Source organism: Eriocheir sinensis, chromosome 39 (assembly GCF_024679095.1).
Source record: "Eriocheir sinensis breed Jianghai 21 chromosome 39, ASM2467909v1, whole genome shotgun sequence".
Taxonomy (NCBI): domain Eukaryota; kingdom Metazoa; phylum Arthropoda; class Malacostraca; order Decapoda; family Varunidae; genus Eriocheir; species Eriocheir sinensis.
The window spans coordinates 9,543,362-9,567,268 of NC_066547.1; the positions used below are offsets into that span (position 1 = coordinate 9,543,362).

General features: G+C 40.2%; 2 protein-coding genes across 9 annotated transcripts in view; one reads left to right on the plus strand and one right to left on the minus strand.

Moving 5' to 3' along the window:
• Positions 1 to 1,737: 1,737 nt before the first annotated feature.
• Positions 1,738 to 19,597, plus strand: LOC127008963 (casein kinase II subunit alpha). 7 transcript variants are annotated; one of them, XM_050881496.1, is made up of 10 exons: positions 1,738 to 1,936; positions 9,006 to 9,067; positions 10,767 to 10,819; positions 11,623 to 11,761; positions 12,148 to 12,259; positions 12,477 to 12,689; positions 13,508 to 13,702; positions 14,439 to 14,641; positions 14,784 to 15,017; positions 17,793 to 19,597. In XM_050881496.1, exons 2-9 carry the CDS (start codon positions 9,021 to 9,023, stop codon positions 15,010 to 15,012), a joined length of 1,191 nt encoding a protein of 396 aa, XP_050737453.1. In that variant the 5' UTR covers positions 1,738 to 1,936; positions 9,006 to 9,020; the 3' UTR covers positions 15,013 to 15,017; positions 17,793 to 19,597. The 7 variants fall into 7 exon arrangements, with proteins under 7 accessions (XP_050737453.1, XP_050737455.1, XP_050737456.1 ...); XM_050881498.1 differs by lacking the exons at positions 9,006 to 9,067; positions 10,767 to 10,819 and adding an exon at positions 4,083 to 4,146 and having other exon boundaries at positions 1,740 to 1,936; XM_050881499.1 differs by lacking the exon at positions 10,767 to 10,819 and having other exon boundaries at positions 1,742 to 1,936.
• Positions 18,076 to 23,907, minus strand: part of LOC127008962 (uncharacterized) — a 66,363-nt gene continuing 60,531 nt past the window's right edge. Inside the window, exon 7 of one of the 2 annotated variants that reach the window (XM_050881495.1) lies at positions 18,076 to 23,641. In XM_050881495.1, coding sequence (XP_050737452.1) covers positions 22,390 to 23,641 — 1,252 coding nt within the window. In that variant the 3' untranslated portion in view covers positions 18,076 to 22,389. Of the gene's footprint in view, positions 23,645 to 23,907 lie in introns of both variants that reach the window. The other variant, XM_050881494.1, reaches the window with a different exon arrangement.

Here is a 23,907-nt window from a genome sequence, read left to right on the forward strand (position 1 = left end):
TTAATTTCCAGGTCAAGGTTCAGGAAAGTGGGGTATGTGTGTGAATTAATTGTACATGTTATATCCCTTCACAGCACTTACATAAGCTATTTTTGAATGAGTGAACACATTTTTTTTCTATCTTACCAAAAGGAGCTGTTGTGTACATTGCATAGGGTAGACATTTGGAGCTGTGTAAAAAAAAAAAAAAAATAGGCTGCTTTCATTAATTTTCTTGATCACAGTGTTATATATACAGGGCCACATAGATGGATGGCCTGAGCTAGAAAGTTATACAATACCTGTGTAACAAAAAGCCAAATTGATTAACAGTTTCTGGAGTGCCTGTGGCGTGGGATATAGGCCTATTATGCAGTCTACGTGTGAACTGTACGTAGCTATTATTGATATGAAGAACCAATACAATTATTTTTGATTGATGATTGATTGATAGTTTATTGTTGCAAGTAAAACAATAAAGAAGAAGGTATTTTTGCGTATTTGTAGTATATAGGTCTTCCCCACTAAATAGATGTGGATTTGAAGAGGGGCGAGCGAGTGAGTGGACCTTTTAATAGCAGGTAGGGGGGCGGTCGTGCTTAATTAGTGAGGCACAGAGGTGGAATGTGGAGTTTGGTGGAGTGTGGTGCCAGTTGGGCCATCTGTATAAAGGTGTGGTTCTTTTTCCTACTAAATGTGACCAGTAAAATCAAATAGGCACAGATCATAGAAAGAGGTGGAATGTGACGTAAAATAGTGGAATGCATGTGGAGTGTGGGGCCATCTGTATAAAAGGAGTGCATGCATGGGTCTTTTTCTACTAAATGTGACCAGTATAATTAAGGGGAGTGGGTCTTTTTCTACTAGATATGACAAGTACGTATAATTAATTTCGCATATCGGTGAGGCACATAGGTGGAGTGTGGAGTAAAATAGTGGAGTGAAGCCCAGTGGAACCATATATATATAAAAGGGGAGTGAGTCTTTTTCTACTAAATATGACCAGTGCGTATAATTAGTTTCGCATATCGGAGAGGCACACATAGGTGGAGTGTGGAGTAAAACAGTGGAGTACGTAGAGCCCAGTGGAATCATATGTATAAATCAAGGGGAATGGGTCTTTTTTTTTTACTTAATATGACCAGTACGTATAATCAATTTCGCATATCGGAGAGGCACACACATATATATATATATATATATATATATATATATATATATATATATATATATATATATATATATATATATATATATATATAGGTGGAGTGTGGATTAAAATAGTGGAGCGCCGCGACTCCATGCAGTAGAACCATATATAGGGAAGTGGAACCATATATATAAAGGGGAGCGGGTCTTTTTTTTACCATAGATAAATGTGACCGATATGATTAATTTCGCATATCGGAGAGGCACACACATAGGTGGAGCAGTGTGGATTAAAATAGTGGAGTGGAGTCCAGCTAGTGAAGAGCCATATATGTATTAAAAGGAGTGGGTCTTTTTCTACTAAACATGACCAGTATATAATTAATTCCGCTTATTAATTAGTCAGTCACAGAGGTGGAGCGTGGATTACAATAGTGGAGTGGAGTCATATTAATATATATAAAGGGGAGTGGGTCCTTTTTACAATAGATTAATGTGACCGGTATGATTAGTTTCGCATATCGGAGAGGCACACACATAGGTGGAGCAGTGTGGAGTAAAATAGTGGAGTAGTAGAGCCCAGTGGAGCCATCTGTTGGCCGCGGGGCGCACCTCACAATGGCTCTTAGAGGGACGGGAGCATTGCCACCTCGAGACGGCCATATTGAGCACGCCGGCACACACCTCCCTCTTCTCCCGCCATTTTCACCCACTCCCCCACCCACCTCCACCTCTGCCTGACTGATTCCAGGTGCACGAGGCCTTTAAGAACACCTCTACGTCAAGATCTTGCTCAGGAATGTTATAGGTGAGCCGGGAAGGGGTTTAATGTGAAGGGAGTCAGGTGCGGCTCTCGTGTTTCTATGTCTTCTTGGGGTTATTTTGGGGTCCTCTGTGTGCTTTTTGGGGTCATGGAGGTCACGGGGTCAGGGTCAGGTCGCCTCGTGTTAGTGGGTTTGTAGGAGGTAAAGTTCAAGGTCACTAAGTGGGGTCAATTAGTTCCTCCTTGTGATGTTAATTCGGTGTTTAAATTAATTATGTGATGGAGTTTGTTCATTTAGGATGCTGGGAATTTGTGTTTTTTTTATATATACTGTGGTTAGATTTTAAGGATACTGTATTTTTCCTTTTTTTCTCTTCAACTTCTCTTCCATAGTTAACTTAAGGATGCTGGGAATTTGGGTTTTCCTTTATATTTTAGGGTTAAATTTTAAGGATTTTTGGAATTTGTGCTTTTTTTTATATGCTCTGTGGTTAGATTTTAAGGATGCTGTATTTTTTCTTTTTTTCCCATCTTCTCTTCCATGGTTAGGTAACTCAAGGATGCTGGGATTTGGGGTTTTCCTTTATATTTTAGGGTTAGATATTAAGGATGCTGTGGTTTTGCTATTCATCTCCCTCATTTAGCTGTTAAGGACGCTGTATTTTTCCTTTTTTTTCCCATCTTCTCTTCCATGGTTAGGTAACTCAAGGATGCTGGGATTTGGGGTTTTCCTTTATATTTTAGGGTTAGATATTAAGGATGCTGTGATTTTGCTATTCATCTCCCTCATTTAGCTGTTAAGGACGCTGTATTTTTCCTTTTTTTTCCCATCTTCTCTTCCATGGTTAGGTAACTCAAGGATGCTGGGAATTCGAGTTTTCCTTTATATTTTAGGGTTAGATTTTAAGGATGCTGTGGTTTGGCTTTTCATCTCCCTGGTTTAGCTGGTAAGTTGCTGTATTTTTCCTTTTTTTCTTCATCTCTTCCATGGTCAACTCAAGGATGCTGGGAGTTTGGGTTTTCCTTTATATTTTAGGGTTAGATTTTAGGATGCTGTGGTTTGGCTTTTCGTCTCCTTCGTCTGTCTGTTAAGGATGCTGTATTTTTTTTTTTCTTCATCTTCCCTTCCGTGGTTAACCTAAGGATGCTGGGAATTCGTGTCTTCCTTTATATTTTGGGGTAAGATTTTAAGGATGTTGTGGTTTGGCTTTTCATCTCCCTCATTTAGCTGTTAAGGATGCTGTTTTTTTTCTTTTTCTTCATCTTCCTTTCTATGGTTAACTTGAGGATGCTGGGAATTTGCTTTTATCCCTTTTATTTTATGGGTAACTTAAGATGCTGTGATTTTTGCCTTCATCTTCTCCCTTCAACTAACGGTATATCTGATTACGATGCCAATATTTTTTTCATCTTCCTTTCCATGGTTAACTCAGATACTGTAGATTTGCTCTTATCTCCCTTTTTTCCTTTATTCCCTCCTTTCCATGTTCTTTACCTCCCTGTATTCCATGGTTGAGGATGCTGGGATTTCGGGTTTGCTTTTATCCCATTTCCATGCAGTTAAGGATGCTGTAATTTTGCTTTTATTTCCTTTCGAAAGTGTTAAGGGTGCTGTGATTCTAAGGTAGCCAGTGCCAAGGGTATTTTAACTTGTTTTAATGAATTGGGTAATTTGGTAAATTTTCAGCATAGGTCTTCCTCCAATTTCATTGATGAAGCAATTTTCTCTGATCATTTTGCCCCACAAAGTCTTATGTTGGAAATCTCTATTTATGGATGCCTTGCTGTGAAACCCAATCTAGGTTTATTACTTTTGTTTCTGTTTCCCTTCTTCATTAACGCCAGATTTTTTAGACCTTCTTAGTATTTATTAACAGTTATGTGACTAGTTTGACTTTTTAATTCCAAGTTGGGGACAGTTAGCTTGAGGTGTTGGAATTTTTGCAGTTAGGTTGACATACTACAAACTCAATAGAAAAGTGATTAAAAAATCAACAAAAACAACTAACCATGCCTTGAAAAATGGGTCAGAAAAGACAAATCAACCACATTATTGATGGTGAAGACTAACATGACATTTAAAATATCAAGCATAAAGTGCCAAGAGTAGGCAACTGATAAGTGCTTAAGTAGGATAATTCATATAATTATAAGGTAGCCTCTGCTAAGGGTAGTCTAATTTTAAGTGAAGTCCATGTTTCTGGTCCAGGTAGTGAGCCTATTCTGCCTTCAGTTAGGAGAGGTGTGCCCCCAAGGTAAGGACAGGTGAAATGTAGCGGTGAGAATCTCTTGTGCCCTATTTGTCAACTGTGTGAATATTAGTTTAAGTGGTATGTTTATTTTTCGCTGTGTGTGTATTCTAGGCGACTCAAAATCTTTATTCGTGTAGTTTGTTTGGTCCAGTCCAGTTCAGTTCAGTCCACATTGGCCCCCTTGGCTACGTCCAAGTGATGGCCACTTGGTAATTTCTGTGGGTGTCTGGGACAATGGTTAATTAACATTATTGCTATTTAAATTAGAAAATTTTCACTTGAAAGTTACAAAAAGTTTGTTTTCTATATTATCTATTTACAGCAATCTCACTAAATTCACAAATATTTACACATCATCTCTGGCTTGGGTAAGATAACCACAGACAGCCAGGTGCTTCCCCCCCCCCACACACACACACACTTCCTCCCTGCCCTCCCCATGAGGCCATGTTCTTCAATTGCCACTCATGGGCTTTCAAAGCCCCACACAAAACTAAATGTGTCTTTGCTAGCCTTTCTATGCAGCCTAAGGTGTACATGATAGGACCACAGCACCAACATCTACTGTTTAAGGTGGTTTCATGTTGAAACGCCCATGGAAAATAGAAATGTCAGTGGCAATCTGTCATCTGTCAGATGTCAATTACAAGTTCTCAGATATGATGTGGCATCTGGGGGTTAAGGCTTTGAGGTTCACGAGGAAGAGGGAGGCAGGATGGCCAGTAATCACCCTCGTGACACTCATATCTGTCTTATATAGCAAGATACAAAACTCAAGGGAAAATAGTTCACTCTTTGGATGTTTAGGAAATTAGAAGCAGTTAAAGTGTTTCATCAAGGGAAGTTGATAAGGTAATACAGGTCATTGAACTTGGATAGGTACCCCATGTGACAGGGTGGTGGATTGTTATTTGAAACACAGGAATAGGAGATAATAGCATTTCCTTACAATGAGCTTGTATTTTTTGTGAAGAAAATAACTGTAGGTATAGCCATAGCTGGGCACGATAACAGAAAACCTTATTCCCGATAACCGATAACTGATAATGAAAAACCTTAACGGCGATAACCGATATTCGTTAACTAGAGACACAAATATAGGCGATAATCGATACCCAATATAAATCCACAATTCCGATACTAGCTAGCGATAAGTCCGATAGGTGAAAACGATACTATACTGATATTTCAGATAGAACAACATTGATGAATTCAAATTTTCATTATCTGTATTTTAGGAAACTTACAAAACCTTAAAACCACACGTTGACTCGTACATATGGACGTTAATACTAGAAATGCCTGAACCGGTGTTGTGTTATTTGGCGTCCCCACTGTCAAAAATTGTTTTCAAACACTGTTCTCTCGTGAACGGTGCATGCTCAGACCAGCAAGCGTAGACCTGTACAGTCTCACAAAGCTTTTAAACCGTAATTAAGAGTTGCTGGAAGGCTGAATCAGACATATAGTACCACTACCACCATCCTTGCTGTTTCTAGAACGACACTCTGTACGAGTTGTATTTATATGTACAGAATGTACGTAGCTCTAGAAACAGCGAGGATGGTGGTACTGTATGTTTGATTCAGCTTTCCAGCAACTCTTAATGTGTTAAAAAAGCATTGTGAGACTGTACAGGTCTACACTTAATGGTCTGAGCATGCGCAGTTCACGAGAGACCAGTGTTTGTACACAAAAGCACCAGCTTTTGACGATGGGACACCAAATAACACAACACCGGGTGCCTTCAATACCATGACATGCTCATAAACAAATATGGAATATCAAATTTGAGGCAGTGAATAATCATTTTTGGGGCAAAGTTAAATGATTTTTCTCTATAATATATTGATTTTTGAGTAGCATAAAAAAAATAACCTTGTGTTTTAATTTTCATGACCTAAGTATGAAATCTCATCACTGAAAATATTTCATACCCCGAAGTTTTTTCATACAACACCGGGCCACGCATGTGCAGTAAGGAGACAACATTTTTTTCTGAGAGGCGGAAAAAAGGTAGCAATTATCGCTAGTTTGGTTACAAAAGTAACGAAGATACCGATATATATTTAAATAAGTAGCGGATGGTCGATAATCCGATTTTGTTATCAGCGATAAAGTATCGCGATAACTTATCGTGATAACGCCCAGCTATGGGTATAGCCTAGGATTGTTGGGTATATATAGAAAGGTAATTTAGTCTTTTGCATAGTTCATATAGAAAGCATTAGAACTCCTTTTTTTCCAATACCATATATTGTAGCTTGAGGTAAAATTATTGCTTAACTGTGTTGAAAATTGAGTTTATAATTATGAAACAGCATGCTTTGTACCACTAACATCATTGAGAGGGGAGGATGAAGCTAAGTTGGTAATGGTTATGTTCATATTGTGAATTGTAGAATGTGTTAATTCCTTCCGGCGGTAAAAACTATTTGTCCATATACAGTATCATGTGTTTTGTTTACATCATAGTACCACCTCTTGCAGAGGCACACAGGTCATTGTTACAAGGAAGAATCACCTGTCAAACTCCCCTACATTTTTGTTGTACACAGTTGATCCATTTCAGTTTCTGAGAAAAGTGATGAGCTATCTCTACATTACTCCCAAATTCACTCCTTTCACAAACACTGGTGTAGCCAATGCTAGCACCATTGACAACCTGATCCCCCCACCCCCACACACCAAGTGCCAACATCTGGAAACACACACCTCACAGCTGACCCAGCCATGCACAGCCTTGTGGTACCTAAAGAGACATTGTGTACCCTTTATTCATAGATTTTCTGAGCTGGGGACTATGATAACAGTTTATCAGTGTATTAATGAAGTCTGGTGAAATGATGCCAACCCCAAAGGTTACATAAGTCAGTAAATCCTGTTCTGCATTGTAATAATTTTGCATTTAGCGCTCAGTTTGGGTGAAGATATAAGGTTTGCTGAATTCACAACGCAAAATTAAAGTTCATATACTATCAGTATCACGTTATCAGATAAAGCAGTTTTACCGGCAGTTAACTAAATTCCATAACCATTAGTGGTTGGGAGTGCAGGTACTAGTTATTGTTATTATTGTTTAACTTGTATTTTTCTGAATGCACTCTTGCAAAGTTACCAGTATTTCTACTAATGGACATTGCTTACACACACAGACTTTTGCACACACATGCACACACGCTCGTGCATGCACACACACACTCATGCATGCACACACGCGCTCGTGCACACACACACACACACACACACACACACACACACACACACACACACACACACTCGTGCATGTACACACACACTCGTGCATGCACACACACACTCGTGCATGCACACACACACACACACACACACACACACACACACGATCACATGATCACACATTCGTACACACACACACACACACACACACACACACACACACACACACACACATACATACATACATACATACATACACACACACACACACACACACACACACACACACACACACACACACACACACACACACACACACACACACACACACACACACACACACACACACACACACACACACTACCCATTGCTGGTAACTTGCACATACAGATGACTCATTGACTCAACACAAAGTTTCCACTGTTCACATGCCAACTAATTCTGCAAGTTGCTCAACAGTTTGTACTCATGAGAGTGCCTCTCAGAACCCCTCAAAGGCCATACCATGGACATACATCTTTTGGCTAGCATGTCTGTGCATCACTCTTGGTCCCTTAGGGCAGATTTCTTTAAGTTGCCAGATTTGAGAATTAAGCCAGTTTAAGATAAAACAAGTGAATTCTAGATACCTGCTATTCTTTTACTATTTTTTTGTATTTATTCACTTATTACTTATACATTTATTAGATTATTGTGTGTGTGTGTGTGTGTGAAATTGTGGCAAGTGAAATATATGATGTACGGTGTTGATTTATGTTTCAAACACAAGATTTGCTTACCTTAGCCAGGAAAAATATGATCTTGATTTTCTGTTTTCCTCGGAGGTTAGTAAAGTGATAGCATCTTAGGTCTTGTTGTTTTGCATCACTACTTGGCACAAAGGATTTGGGAAAGATGTAAAATACTGTGCATCATCCTTTTTATCTTTAATCTTAGAACTAGTTTTTATCCTTGTCACTCGCCTTATAACCAGTTTTCAATACAGTAAAGTGTAGGAGTTGAGACATTAACCTTTGTGCTAGATATATTCAGTATGCTGGTAGGTGAGTAAAGGATGTATGGAAGCCTCTCATAGGTTCGCCAGAGAGCAGCTCTTCCGCTGTATGCATCATCCCCATAAGATGTTCGTCAGTCACGTCAGCACTAGAAGACTGATCCATGTTATTGGGTGGCATATGGCCAAGATGTTTCAGGGCCATGCCATAAATAATCAGTCAGTCCATCAGTCTATTTCATTGCCACATAAACATTATATATCTTATAGGTTCATACTGGCAACACTCGTACACTTGACTAGCTGCACTGTGTCCTGCTGTGTTGTGTGAGATAAGACAGGATATTGCATCATTCCTCAGTCCAAGAGCACCACTGGCTGGGGAAAGTAGTACCACTTTCTCATAGATTAAAAATGATGCTATCTTATCACACATAACCTATTAACGCCATAGTCCTGGCAGCTTATATAGTCATTGGAGGTGCAGCATACCAGAGCAGGTGTCAGAACCTGTGTTTGTGGAGGAGTGAGGGAATGTGAGAGAGAAAGGAGGTCATTTGAGCAGCTAGCCAGGAGGATGTGTTGGCAGTGGTGAACTGGTTATGGTGATGGTGATGTTCGTGTAGGTTTGTGTAGTGCTAAAAGACAAATTTGGCTCTGCCCCCATCAGAACCCCCATTCGCCCATGCCACAGGATCAAAGTGTTGTGACGAACCATGACCCACAGAACAGGTACTGGCAAAGTTTTGTTTTCATTATATTTTTTTCACATTTACTTTACACTTTTCTCTCTCCGTCTTTTCTCCTGTCTTATACTAGTGAATTTGAGTAGTTAAATGGAGTGTGTTTATGCACTGTGAAGTTAAAAGAAATGAATGACCTTGGCAATACAGTAGTTAGAAAATTAAATTAGTTTCTCAAGGTACTTTATTTTTGTTGTCAAAGTAAGGGCAGTATGGATGAGGCTTCTTCATTATTTCTCAGGCTAGATCTTCTCATTCTCTCTCTCTCTCTCTCTTTTTTTTTCTGCAATTTTTTGTTTGTTTGTTAGGTATTAATTGTGGATGCCAACCTATACTTTCACATAGATTTCCATAGTGGCAGCTCGTTCTTTAGAGAGACACTATTTATCTGGGCCCTATGTTAAGAGGTTGTTTGCTGGGCAGTATTCAGTTATTTTATAAACTCTTAAGTCTGGGCATATCCTTTGACTTTACACTAAAGTGTCTGCTTTTGTTTTGAGGGCCTAAGTTCAAGTAACGGACAGATTGTTGGAAAAAAACTTATCTCGAGTATATAAATTTTTCAGGTGCTTTGTGAAGTGGCAGTCCTCCCATGATCTTTGATCCCAAGTATTACCCTACTCCATACTTTGTTATCAATGATTTAGACACCACTTTATTCATATTCACTTTTTGCTGGTAATGTATAGGCAGTTGAAATTTTTGTCATGTAATCAAAACAAAACTGTTCAGAGTATATATATATATTGGGGATTTTGCTATAATGCAGTGAAAAATCTTGAAATGTTCTGCACTGAATGTTGTGAATCAAACCGGGACCTTCAGAAAAGTCTGGGCAGCAGTGTGTATACATTTTAAGGCTTATCTTTACATGCTATGCATTCCTGTTAATGTATGTGAAAATAATTGTGAATGGAAGAGTTTTGAATTAGTTATGAATACATTAACTCATTCAAAACAAATGAAAATGTGTTTAGGTGAACATTTCTACAGCTTATGTAGATCCAAGAAGACATAGTTGAGTTGATTGTGCTAATCGCTGTCTTTAAAAATCCAAGGTGTAACTGACTGGTGAATGTATAAGCATTTTCAGGACAGAACCCTCTCAAAAAGTACATAACTGAGATTTTTTTTTTTTTTTTTTTTTTCAATGGTACATTTACTACATGATTATTACAAAGATGCCAAAGGCCTTGACGAAATATACTTAAACAGTTACGTGTTATTGTGGGTGTTGTGTGACAATAAGTAATGTTATTGTGGAGTAAGTGAAGGTGTAAGGGATGATGGTGAAGACACGGGCCTTTTTCTTTTATTGGAGTAAATTCCCTGTTGTCAGGAGGAGGTAATGCCTTGTACTGGTGGGTGTTGTGTGGCGACAGATAGTGGTATGAAATGTAGGGGTCTTGTAACTGTTGGGCTTCTGAGGGGATTAAGATTACAACATTCTAGTCCCTATCAACAAGAAGCCTTAGCTGAACATGGAATAATTAAGGAGAAAATTGTGTTTCTTCTTAATTCTTAATAACATATAGGAAAGTTATAAAGGTTTACTACTAAGGCTAAGAATAAGATAATTTTTTATTGAGTAATTCATGAAATGGATGAATATATTAAGAAATTGGTTCATTGGGATATCAACGTGGTGTGATCACAGTAGATTTTAGAAACTGTACTTGTCGTTTTAGGAATGGCCTCCGTGCTAACCCCGCAGCAGATGTTGGGACCAAACGGCGGCATTGCAAGTTTAAAGAAAGTTCTTTTATTTCCTTAGCACCAAATATATTATCAGTGTGTTCACCTTCAGCGAAAATACACTATCATGATGCTTTTACAGTAATGAACAGGAATCATGCATTTATTTGTGACAGCATATTACTCTCTTGACCATTCTTGACACCATAGGCACATTACACTGCTTCTCTGTGCACCCCTGAAGCAGCAGCCATTACCTTTGGCTACTTCAGTGCCTCCCACACCACCAAACCATTGAGTTCTGTTAATAGCATGACTTTAAAGGATGCATTTAATTACCATAGCAAACCCAATGGTAGCTTTACACAGATCATGCCTTGGGCAGATCTAAACACAAGGGACATGACACTTGATTTATGATTTGTTACTTTGTAATTTGGTGCAGTGCCTAGCACTGTGCTTTCTCTTAGGTCTGTGATAGTCAGCATTTTACACTGCTATTAAATAATCACTTATTTATTTATTTCTCACCATTTGCTGCATGACAGGAAATTTGCAACACAAAGTTAGTGGCCACTGGTCAACTATGGAATGGACCAGGCACTGGGTGCAGCCAATACAGAATCACAACATTTATTCTTTAAATGCAAATATCTCCTCTATTGTTCCCCTTTCAACAAACTCATCCTAGGAGCTTTGACCCTTTCCCCTTCTTTAACATGACCAATACTTCTCATAATTAGGAAGTCAGAATTTCTCTGTTTTATTTATTCATGTGTTAATTTACACATCAGATTATTGTTTTAGTTTGTCTCGTGTTTGATGAGGTATGTTGTTTTCTCCATGCAGACCTGGCCGGGTTTGGTAGGACGGTGTACAGGGGCCTCCACAAGATGCCACTAGCAAGCCGTGCCCGAGTGTATGCAGATGTCAATGCCCACAGACCACATGAATACTGGGACTATGAATCTCATGTTATAGAGTGGGGGTGAGTACCTAATCTGGCTTCAGCCTGTCTTATTGCCTGTTTGCATTATAAATCCCATATTGTTGATTTGTCTGTCCATTGCTGAAGTTGTAGCCCTTCCCATCACACCTCTCATATGTTCCTCCACCATCAGTCTTTCTAGTGGGTTATTTCCCTAGTTATCACATACTCTTTTTGGTATTCATTCTCTTTATGAACTCTTTTATAGTTCCTTTATGTTCCCAAGCATTTTCAGTACGTTAAAACTTAAGTTGTATTTCGTCCCAACCACACGGCCCTGCTTCACACCCTCTCTGTTTTTACCTCCACACCACACCATCTCTACAGTTATTTCTTAAGTAATTATTATTGTTAGTACTTTTAATATTTGTTTTCCTAATTTTCAGGCAGCAAGATGACTATCAGCTAGTTAGAAAACTAGGTAGAGGAAAGTACTCTGAGGTATTTGAAGCAGTAAATATCAACAACAATGAGAAGTGTGTCGTCAAGATTCTCAAGGTGTGTAGGATCAAATATTTGGGAGTATTCTTATGAGCAGTACAGTCTCCTTAATTTTACAAAGTGTTGATGAAATATTTAAGCTGTCAAGTGATATTTGTCGTAAGGAACACCTATGTGGAAAAACTTGAATTATATTTGCAATTAATGTATTAACAATTCTATCAAGGAAGGAAAGGAAGATGAATAACTAAACAACTCTGTCCTTCATCTGCAGCCAGTCAAGAAGAAGAAAATCAAGAGAGAAATAAAGATATTGGAAAATCTGCGGGGAGGGACCAACATCATCATCCTGCAGGCGGTGGTGAAAGACCCAGTCTCCCGCACCCCGGCGCTGGTCTTCGAGCACGTCAACAATACAGACTTCAAGCAGCTCTACCAAACACTAAACGACTATGATATCAGATACTACCTCTATGAGCTAATAAAGGTGGGTAGGGGTTCAAATCTGCCAAAAATGTCTTGCCATGTGTCTATCTTTTGTTCTGACATGTTGTTATGCCTTGGAACTCCCATTAAGGGGGTGGTCTTGGCAGAGTTCATTTCTTCTGAATAAACAAACCATTTTTATAGCTTAGCTCTCCCTTGCATTTATATTTTAAGCATTTCTTCACACTACTAGTATATTAAACTGGAAGTGTGCATTGCATTGTGTTTTGTTAAAGTAAGCTTCTAAATTTTGTAGGGAACTCTGTTTTGCAATGTTACACTATCCTAAAATAATTTCAAACTCCTTTTTCTCCAGCATTATGATTACACTTCTTGTTGATAATCTCATTGCTGTTACCTTCCCTTCTTGTACACCCATGCACTTCAGTAACTCACTTTTGCTTCACCTGCTTTTCTCTCATGTCACAATCAAGCTTTTAAAGGGTAGGTTGGGTGGTTTTACAGTATTCTTTGTTTTTATGTATGCATTTCATCCTTGTCCTACTTGCCCCTTTCTTTTTTATATTAGGTGGATAATTGAAAGTGGATTAACTCATTATTATTGATTTAATGTGGTACCTGCAGTTATATACATCAAATCAGCTATTTCTACTTCTACTCAGGTTCAATCCATCCATCAATAGTCAACAAACCATTTCTTTGAGTAGTCTCCTAACCATTAGTAATTATTTTCACCACTTGTTTTTATACTGTATGAAAGTATTTTGTTTTCAAGAGCCGTCGCATTGAAACAACAACAATTAAGAACAAAACCTATGAAGTTGCTATAAAGCTAATCTCTTTTTTTGTTTATTTCAGGCCCTAGATTATTGCCACAGTATGGGTATAATGCACAGGGATGTAAAGCCTCACAATGTCATGATTGACCATGAACACCGAAAGCTTCGCCTCATTGATTGGGGCCTGGCAGAATTCTACCACCCTAGTCAGGAGTATAACGTCAGGGTGGCCTCTAGGTATTTCAAGGGACCAGAACTTCTAGTAGATTATCAGGTTAGTGCACACTGGTTTGGTCTCCTCAAGGACTCAGTCACGCTTCATTACGGTTTTGCTTTGTGGCTCACTCTCATTATAAACTTCCTTGAATTTCGTACCTTGGAAAAACTTGCTGGGTGTGAATGTGTCATTGCTGTTGCTGAATTAAAATTTGATGCCTTATAATCAGATAGTGAAATGATGTAACAAAGAAATTTTAGCCTTTAACCCGGTAGCAGTGATGGGCCAAATTTGTTGCTTTACCGTGTAGCAACAACGGGCCAAATTTGTGTCATGATATAAACCCCTCAAAATAGATGATACATAATCTGATCACAAATGCTTTGATGTATATTATGAAATGGTTTGTGTGAGGGGCGATTTTTTCTCATTTTTCTTGCTTGGAGGGACCATTAAGAAACACGATCCCCGCTGCTACCGGGTTAAGTGTAAGTTCTTGCTTGAGCATTTGCTTGTGTCTTACAGGTTAACAATCAGAGTTTTACAGAGCTCATTCTTGCTTTTTAATTTAACATTTTGTGTGTGAGCATCATGGGATTGATAATATAATTTCTAAAAGATGTGTGGCCTGGTAATGTGGTGGAAAAGAACTGAAGCTATATTTTCTGAAAGGAACATTGTTGTTGTTTATAAGCATAATGAAAATTTTAGTAAATTGGCACAGTTAAGTGAATACTCAGTTTTAAGGTCCAATGATTATTTTTCCCTACTCTACAAAGCAATTTATTTCCAGATGTATGATTATTCACTTGATATGTGGTCATTGGGGTGTATGCTGGCAAGTATGATATTCCGCAAGGAGCCTTTCTTCCATGGCCATGACAATTATGATCAGTTGGTACGAATTGCTAAGGTTCTTGGCACTGAAGAGCTCTACGAGTATGTTGAGAAGTATCAAATTGAACTAGATCCTAGGTTCAATGATATTCTTGGAAGGTAAGCTTACTCGCATTACTGATGGCTTGATACTTTCTTAGGTTAGGTGATTTTACTTAGGCTTATTACTATTTTTTTTGGTCCTGCATTTATAGCAATCATTTGGTTCCCTTGCCTTATTGTCTTATCACTTGTCTTACAGACATTCTCGGAAGAGGTGGGAGCGCTTTGTCCATAGCGAAAATCAACATTTGGTATCTCCTGAGGCACTTGATTTCCTGGACAAGCTTCTGCGCTATGACCACCAGGAGCGTCTCACAGCCCATGAAGCCATGGAGCACCCGTACTTCTATCCCATTGTCAAGGAGCAGGGTCGCCACATGAGCTCCCCAACTCCTGCTCCACCAGCCCTGAGTGGGGTGTCAGAGTAGACCTGGTAAGCACTAAGAGTCATCTGAAAAAGCTACCTTGTGCTGTCTCTTTAATTGCAGACCCCTTTTTAAGAGATAGTCTTCCCTCATCAAAGTCATATGTTTTAGTTATAGTTCTAAAAGCTCAGTTTTGCAACTCTTGCTGTTGTTGAATCTAATCCAAATTTATAATATAAGAAATGTTGGAACTTTCAGCATAAGCACTGTAGGTCAAGAGTTCGGTTATTGTAAATGATCTTTTGAAGGAGAGTTAGTAAGGTATATACCGTATGTATAATTGATAGTTGAGAATGAAGTGATGAAGTTGAGATGGGAAATGCATATGTGGCAATAGCAGAACTTAAGGGTGGAAATCTTTTTCAGGGACATGTGTAGAATAAGTAGGATATAGAGGATCAGATATTGTTGTATAGTTTCATAATGCTTACCATGCATAGCTATAAGGAAAATAGAGGAAGGTATGAAAAGATGGAATGACCATAAAGGAAAGAGTAGAGGAGTGGTTGAGAGACTGGTGGAGTTGGCAGAGCTGATGGATATGTCTTAGAAGAATGGATGTCTTAGAAGAAGGTGGCTGGACATCATACAGAGAGTAAGAGGACTTGGTATGGAGGTGACAAGTGCAAGCATTGTTAGAGAGTGGATATGTGTAAAGCCAAGTACACAAACTGGGGTTGCAGTCCTCTTTAATTGGGTATTTTGACCAATAGTAATTTAGAGATGTCCAGTGGTGATCATCATTGTCAGTGTAAAGGTCAAGAGTGCCAGTACTTGAATAGTATGTGAATGATTAGTGTGGCACATTCCATGGGTGATCTTTCTCCTTTTATCTCTGAATGATTTCATTTTATCTTTACTCTCTTGACCACACTACCCTGTTGCCAGAAATAGTGTTCTAATAGGAATCATTAAAAGTCTGTCCTTAGAATGATGATAAAAGGCCGATTTGAGAACTGGGAAGTATTGGCTGAGTTCCCTTATGGTTGAATTCGCTGACTTACCAACAGTTCAGTGATCGTTACCTTGAAGCTTTGATCTTATCTGACTAAGAAATGACAGACTCAGAAATATTAGTTTGCACTTTTTCCCTCCTTTTAATCCTGTCTGTTAACCATCTACACTCAACTCAAAAAGTCTTGCAACATTTACACCTATAAGCAAAACTGAGTAGTACATGAATATCAGTGTTTGGCATCCTTATAATTTTTTCTTTGGTTTATCACTAGGATTGAGAAGCATGCAGCCCATGTGAGGTTTGGGGATGTTTTAGTGGTGCTGCAGCCAGGGAAATTTGTTTATTGTGCCAAACAATATTACAATGAACAGATACCAATATCTGAAAGTGTTAGAGGATCACCGACCATCAGCATTTGACTTTTTTTTTTTTTTTTTTTTTTTGCCTGTGTTGTGTGTTAGGTATCTTCCTTTGGGGCCTGATGGTTTGGCCCAAGGGCTTCCAGGTGGGGGTGGGCGGTCAGCCAGCCCGCTCTAGGCGCGGCGCAGGCGAGTAGTGGTTTGTCTGGCCATTGGCTCATGCTGCCCTCCCGCTGATTAACTTTGTTCTTTCTCTCTAGCTCCGGAGGAGTCCGGGTGGTCTGGTGTGGGGTGACAGACAGCATGGGTGTTTTTTTTTACCGATTGTGATTGAAAATCAATCTGTGGCCGTAGGCGTTCGACCGACCCCCGCTCACATCCGAGATGTGGGCCCAGTATGCTACCACTTCTTGCCACATGGACAGTGGGGTGCTAAAATGGTTTGTGATGGATGCACAAGCATTTCAGTGGCCGGGAAACTCCTCGGATTCAAACCCCATTAAACCGCAAAAGTTTTTCTCAGGAGATCCCCCCATAATGCAAAAGTCAGTGGAAAATACACTTTGAAACTGAGAAAAAGTCTTAAAAGATGTTTTATAGAAAATTTTCTGGCGCACCCTGCTGTGAAATCCGTTTCTTTCTAGGTTGTTGCATTTGGCTGGAATTCCAAGATTCCCCCAAATTCCAACTTTTTACTGGTGTGACGTACAGGAAAATTTATTGAAGAAAAGTTGCTCATTTTATCATGATGGAATCTGAAAAGTATAGTTTATAATCTTTGACCCAGAAATTTACTGCCTACAGAGAGCTGCAGAGCTCTGCAGACGCCATGATGCGTAGGCAGGAACTGTAGACTATTTTTAGCACAGTGTCGTCAAAGGGACAAAAGAGGTGCCAGTTAGTCACTTATCTTTGACAGATACATAGTTACGCACGCCATTCAATTTCCAGAGCTTCTTACTCTCCGGCGCTGGCGTCATGCTCGTTGCTTACGTCAGAAAGAACTATATGACGCCAGCGGCATCGTCGTCATTAAGGGGTTAAAATATGTGATTGAACATGAAAAAGAGACTTCATTCTTAGGATGCATTATTAATACAAAGTCTCATTATAACCACCAAGAAAATGTGGACCCAGGACATGTAAGTGTTGACTATCAAGAAAACTTGTCTCCATGCCTAAGCACCTGCACATGGGATGGACCAGCAAGTATTTGGCATGGCACAAAATACAGCTTTAATTTCCAATAAATGTAAGATCTAGGAATATGGAAGACCGTGTGAGTGTTGGAAGACTTTTTGTGTTCACTGTATTTGTAAATCCTCTTAAATTTTTCTTGGAACATACGATTCTGTATCCAGCTTTGTCACCTTTATGTAGCGATTTCATTGTTGATGTAGTATGAACATCATTAAGAATTAGGAAAGACTGCAGATCCACTATGTATATGTATCCTTTTATTGCAGGTAGTGCTTGTCAATCAACCAACTGCTAGTGTTGCCCAGCCTTATGGGGGAATGAAATGAAGTTGGGGCCTTCGAGCTGATTCTGTGAAGAGTGCTGCACCTATCACCTAGGGTCTTCCTCACACGACCCAGCCTCAATTTGTTAGGATATGGAACACAAATTCAGCACTGATTGTATATATTTATGAATATACATATATATATATATGATCAAGTGTAACAGGTAAATGAAATGAGCGTACGATCTTGTGTGAACAGAGGTGTGCATGTTTGTCTGTTTGAATGTGTGCGTGCGTGAATGTGTGTGTGTTCGTGCTTGTGTTGTGTGCGCATGTGTGTATGCCTGCTAGAGGATGTGTGTGTGATGGCTTAGAAGTGTGAGCAAAACAGTGTCATCCAGGAGTGAACTGTCAAGGTTGGAAGGTGTGTAGTGTGGAGTGTCCTTGGAGTGATTTTGTTTTTGGAATTTTCTGTTCTAGGTCTTGCATAAACTATTTAGTCAGAAGTGGAAGATTTTATGCAATTTATCAAAAGAGTCATTACATACTAAACTGTTAAACAGGGTTTGTAGATACAACTGTGATTCCACCTTATGTTCACTCAATCAGACGGGCTACGCACATGCTGCTGCTATAATACCTTAAGGTGTGGCAAAACCTTTTACATGTGATGCCAAGAATCATAATCACGCCACTTGACAGAGCATCCATTGACACTCGACAGGAATGCATTTTTGGACACTCTTGGGGATTGTGGACTGTAAGCTTTTTCCTTCACCGGTGGAAGTGGTGGACTGGAAATTTTATCCATCAGTGTCATTCAAATTTAGGATTATTGTTATATCACTTACACTGTTTTGATTGATGACCAAAGCAGAAGTCTTAGTGGAACTTACCAGTCAGTCAGTGTCTTGGTGCAGATTACTACAGTATGTATTACTATGTGCACTTAGCTGTATTGCATCAAGTTATCAATATCATGTCTTGTACATAACTCATATTTCATTTGAAACGATCTAAGGATGTTACCAAATTTTTTGTTACAATGTTTCCTGTATCATAGACCCATTTAGAGAATCGGCATTAGGGGACGTTGTACAATGCTATATTGAAGAAGAGCAATTGTTTGGTGGATAGTGGAGTATGTATAAGGAAATCTCACCTCCCCCTTCCCTTCCCTCCCTTTAATATAAGTGGTTTGAATGAACCATGGGAAGGAACACTGATGTTTCCTGACTAGAGTATGGTCTCCAGTCTAGCCATGCTGGCTACCTCAGCTTGGTCAAGTTAATGTTTCCAAAATGTTACTTTCTGTTAGCTAAATCCTCATCATGGTGAAGGATTTCAACATCAAGAAAATGGTAGCTTTGGTCAAATAACTAAACTTATTGACTAGTTAACATGCATTATATGTATGCATTTTAATTTTTGAAAGGACATTTGCCATAATTCAGATTTTGGTGTATTTTTGTTTTAAGCAGTTTTCCTTTGCATCACAGTTCAACATCTTACAAGCAGTATAAGGAACCTGTGACTGTAAAAAAAGCATTATGCATTAGGTTTATATCATCAGGCATTCAACAGTATTTATTTTACAGGTTTATTGTTCACTGCTCTCTCACTGTGGTTCGTCTTAAAGTTTCCTTTGATCACAAAGCATGGTGACTGACGACAGCCCTCTACGTATGTGATGGAAATATTTTTTATTGTTATTACAACAAGGCCATCTTCTTTTCTCAGTGATATAACTGATCTACCATTGCAATTTTTACCAAGCATTGCATAACAAATAAAACTTCCTTTGAATAGCTATTTTTTTTGTGTGTAAGCCATCACAACCATTTCCCCCTTATAATTTGAGCCTTGGGAGGCAAAATTTACAGTCAGTGGAAGAAAGATTGCTCAGTGGAATGGCACTCCACTACACACACCAGAATACCCAGACCCTGATATCACAGGGAGGGGATGAACCTCTTGAATTTGCTGTGTGGAGATCTATCTCATGCCAAGTATAAGAAGGCACTGCTTATGACATTTTATAGGAGTATAAATGCAGAGGACTAAGTCAGTACAAGTAAGAGTTCTTTTAGTGCTGGACAATTAACAAAATATAAACTTGTTTTCAGGTAAATGGACAGCCTTAGCATTGGTAGGGTGCAAATTATAGAAAACTGGTTGGAGCTTTAAAGGTTTTCTCAGACGTGTCACCAATGGGTTACTATGAATGGGGCTGTGCGCTGTCCTAGTGATATGCAGGTGAACTGCTTGCCCAGCACAGACAGGAAGGGTAAAGGATAAGAGGAGCCAAATATGTTTAAGAATATATATATTTAGTTTGTAAAATAGAATAAGGAATGAAAAGTTCAAAATATATGAACTCTTTAGCTCAGATACCCTTTTCTTTCCATGAACTTCCCATGAGGGATAGCCATGGCAAAATAGTATGTTTCTCCATCAGTAAAATCCTAGTCATGAGTTAAAAAACACTAATTGAAAGGAATGATGCTGTAGTTGATGAAAAGAAATAGACAACAACATGAGACCACAAGAGGCTGGTAGGCCCATGCAAGGCAGCTGTTAATGCAGTGAGGAGATGGCCCAGTGTGGTGATCCTCTCTGATATGTTGATATGGAAGTGGATAATACTAGAAGAGATTTTGAAGGCAACATGAATGAAACAAGTTAAATATCCCTTTTTAATTTCAAGTTCAAGGCAATGTTTGGCTGTGCATGGAAAGCATCACACCTAAAGAAGCATTTGACATTCCTTGCAAACTTTTGAACTTAAGCCAATTTTTTTTTTTATGTATTGAAGTTACATACGGTACACGGCCTGCATTGGTCTGAAAAGTTTTATTTAACTAACTCTTAATTAAGTATACTTTTGAAAATTGAATGTAAGAGGCAGCTAGTTTGGGAGTGAATAAAAGATTTTTTTTTTACACATTAACAAGTTTTAATGAAAATACTTATTACAAACATGACCAGTGATGTGGACAAACAGGAGGCTTTCAGTGGTGAGGGGCAGTGCAGGGTGATGACTATGTAGGGATAACATGCACACACAGAGTGAAATCCCAATACTTTAACTTATGTACAGAAATATAAACATCCAACAACAATGGAAAAAGTAAAAATGTGATCATATATCCATAATGACTAACATTCATAACAATCTAATACATGGAAAGAAACCGCTATCATAACAGTAAAGTGTATATTGTTGCATTACAGCTAGTCAGGCTAACTAAGAGGGCAAGGCAGTTGAGTGAAGCACTACTACAGCAGCAACCTTGTAACTGGGCAGTGGAGGACAGGTTAGCAAAGTACTGAGTGTTTGGGCTCTAGTGGTGTAGCACTGTGGGCCTTGGGATGTATTAAGTCATTGGGGTTAAAGGTGAAAACATCCTCAGTAGCACTATGAATCATTCCCTTGGTAGCATGAATATCAAACTAGAATTAATCAGTTGTATCAAAATTTGGGGCGTTTTTGGTGTGATGTACTTAGCTGTGGCCTTTAGTAAGGAGTAAAATTAATACTGAAGATTTGTTGCGTCATGAATCATTTGATCTACAGATTCAACCAACTGGTTGTCACACTGCTTGTATAACTGCATACTGTGCTGACAAGAGACAGTGTGATGGAGTTTGACAATGTTGAAACTGAGAAAAAAAGCTTGACATTTGCGGGTTTGAAAATGTGTGTCATTCCTTTTAACTCATGATTATACAATTTTTAAAGCAACTTTGTTATTAAATGTTATAATTCATCAATCATACAAAAAAAAATCTTATTTGCCCAGGGAATGCATTACACATCACAAGTTTAGTGACAGCTGAGGGGGAGGAAAATGTCAAAACATTCCTGTGACTATCTGAATACTAGCTTAGAAATGCAAGCCTTATAAACTGTAACATCAGTTTGTGGTTATTATGTTAGCAAAATCCAGGTAAGCTCTACAGGGCAGTGGACTGGTATTGTCTGATAGACATGATGTCATCAGTAAATTTTTATTAGAGTATTTGTTGTAAAGAGAGCATGGAGAACAGTGCTTATGCAGTGTACACTGTTAGTGGAAACACTACGGAACCTGTTCAGTGGCAGCCTAAGCAGAGCAGCAAGGAAAGTTATCACAGCCAGAGGTCTTGGGTCCTGAACGATCCGGTGCTGACAGTGAGGTGAGTGCCTGCGTGGAAACCTCGTTAGTGGAGCGAGGCATAACCTTTGCCTTGATCTAGCATGGCATTGCCAAAGAGACATGTTGTGAATAGTAATGTCTTACAGTGTTACACTAGGCTTCTTTATAATGCAATGCCAATTTCTAATAGGATATTGCATTCCAGTGCATTTGGAAATTTTGAAATATCTTGCAATCACAGTTTCCATAAGGGCCATGCAGGCCCCTCAATGCTCCAAACGCCGTGTCAGGTAAATGACTAACAGTAAATAATAGACTCAACACCTCAATCTTGCAACTCAGCCTTGGAGAATTAGACTGGGCCAACTTAACATACGTAATATGGTCAATATATACTAGAATCACAATGGGTTGTCTGTCATCACAAGTGACAGTCCAGGGTTGTGGCGGTGCACGGCATCACTCCTTAATGAGGCCGATCCAGAAAGCGAAGGCCTTGCACTTGATGACCACCTCCTCCTGCACTAGATTGAAGGACATGGCGAGCACGGCCAGACCGAACATGAGGTACATAGAGCCCGTTACCAACTTGATTTGAGCTTCCTGGGTCTCGTAACCCAAAGACTTGCCAGGCACGAAGTCCCCAAAGCCTATAGTTGAGAGGGTGATGAAGCAAAAGTAGCCGGCATCCAGCATCGACCAACCCTCCAGCCAGCCGAAGAGCAGCGCCCCGACGCCTATGTATGACGCCACGAAGGCAAGCACGATGGGAATGGGCACGCGGTTGTCTGCGTCTGAAGTGTCAGGTGGGATGGGGCGGTAGCTGAGGCCAAGCATGTCCCCGTTCACCGCCTGGCCGGAGATCGGATCCGTGAAGACTGTGGTAGCGTCTGTACGAGCCTGTGCGAAGCCGCCCTTGTTCATGAGGGCCATTCTTCGCGCCACTTTGCTCTGCTCTAGAAGGGCGTCGCCAGAAAGTGTGTTATATACAACGAGTGTCTTACCGGGAGAGCGCGGCGGCCGATCTCCTGCACGCGGCCGCGGCGCTTCATCGGCCTCATTAACGTAAGGCATTAATCCTCCGGGCGTGGATGGCGGCCAGGGGCGGCTCACGTTGCTACTAACGCCCAGGGACATGCTGGAGGCGTGGTGCGTGGAGTTGGTGAGGGCGGGGGAGCCCGGCCGCGTCGAGGAGTTGGAGGGCGGGGTGTTGAAGTGTTCCTCGATGATGATGTGTGGTCCGCCATTTTCTTTGGGCTCCGACCACTCGACGGGCGCGTCCTTGCTGAGCGGCGTGGACGGGGTGGAGTGCTCGGGCGTGGGGCGGCTGGTGGCGGTAGGGGAGAGGCGGGTGCTGGGCGGGAGCATCTCATAGTCGTGGCAGTCATTCTGGGAATGTTCAGGCGAGGGGGGGATGATCATGCCGGGCACGGGAGTCTTGGTGTAGGCGGCGCACTCAGCCACGATGCGGTTAGCCTCCATGTCCGTGAGGCTGAGCTCAGCTTGGAGGGCTCTATGCCCGGCCGGTCTGGGTGTGGAGGCCTTGGAGGAGGGGTTGGAGGGGGACTCGAGCATGGGGGGCTTGAGGGGGTTGTCCGAGCCGCGGTGGATGGTGGCGGAGATGGGGGGCGAGATGAGCATGTTGCGGCGGCTGGGCTTGTACTTGGGCGGCGGCGTGTAGGGCGCGGGCTCGGCGGCCTCAGCGGAACCGCTGCTGCAGGGGGAAAGACACTTTGGTGAGGGTGGCACACACACACAGACACACACACACTATTGCTACTACAAGTTTCTATATAAAAGCGTCTTCCTCATGCTTCAAGTTTTGATATTTATCCAGAATTACAGCCAGCCCATTTCGGTAACTCACATTGTTCTTAGCGATAGATTTTTATGTGCTAATCATAACTTCGACAACTGTTTTCTTCGCAAATTACTAATTTCTGAAAATCGAACAACTTATTAAGCAACTTGAAACCT

Coding starts and splice junctions, on each gene's coding strand:
- LOC127008963 (XM_050881496.1), top strand. CDS start 9,021: ATGCCACAGGATCAAAGTGTTGTGACGAACCATGACCCACAGAACAG. Junction 9,068..10,766: donor AACCATGACCCACAGAACAG/GTACTGGCAAAG, acceptor TTGTCGTTTTAG/GAATGGCCTCCGTGCTAACC. Junction 12,690..13,507: donor ACCTCTATGAGCTAATAAAG/GTGGGTAGGGGT, acceptor TGTTTATTTCAG/GCCCTAGATTATTGCCACAG.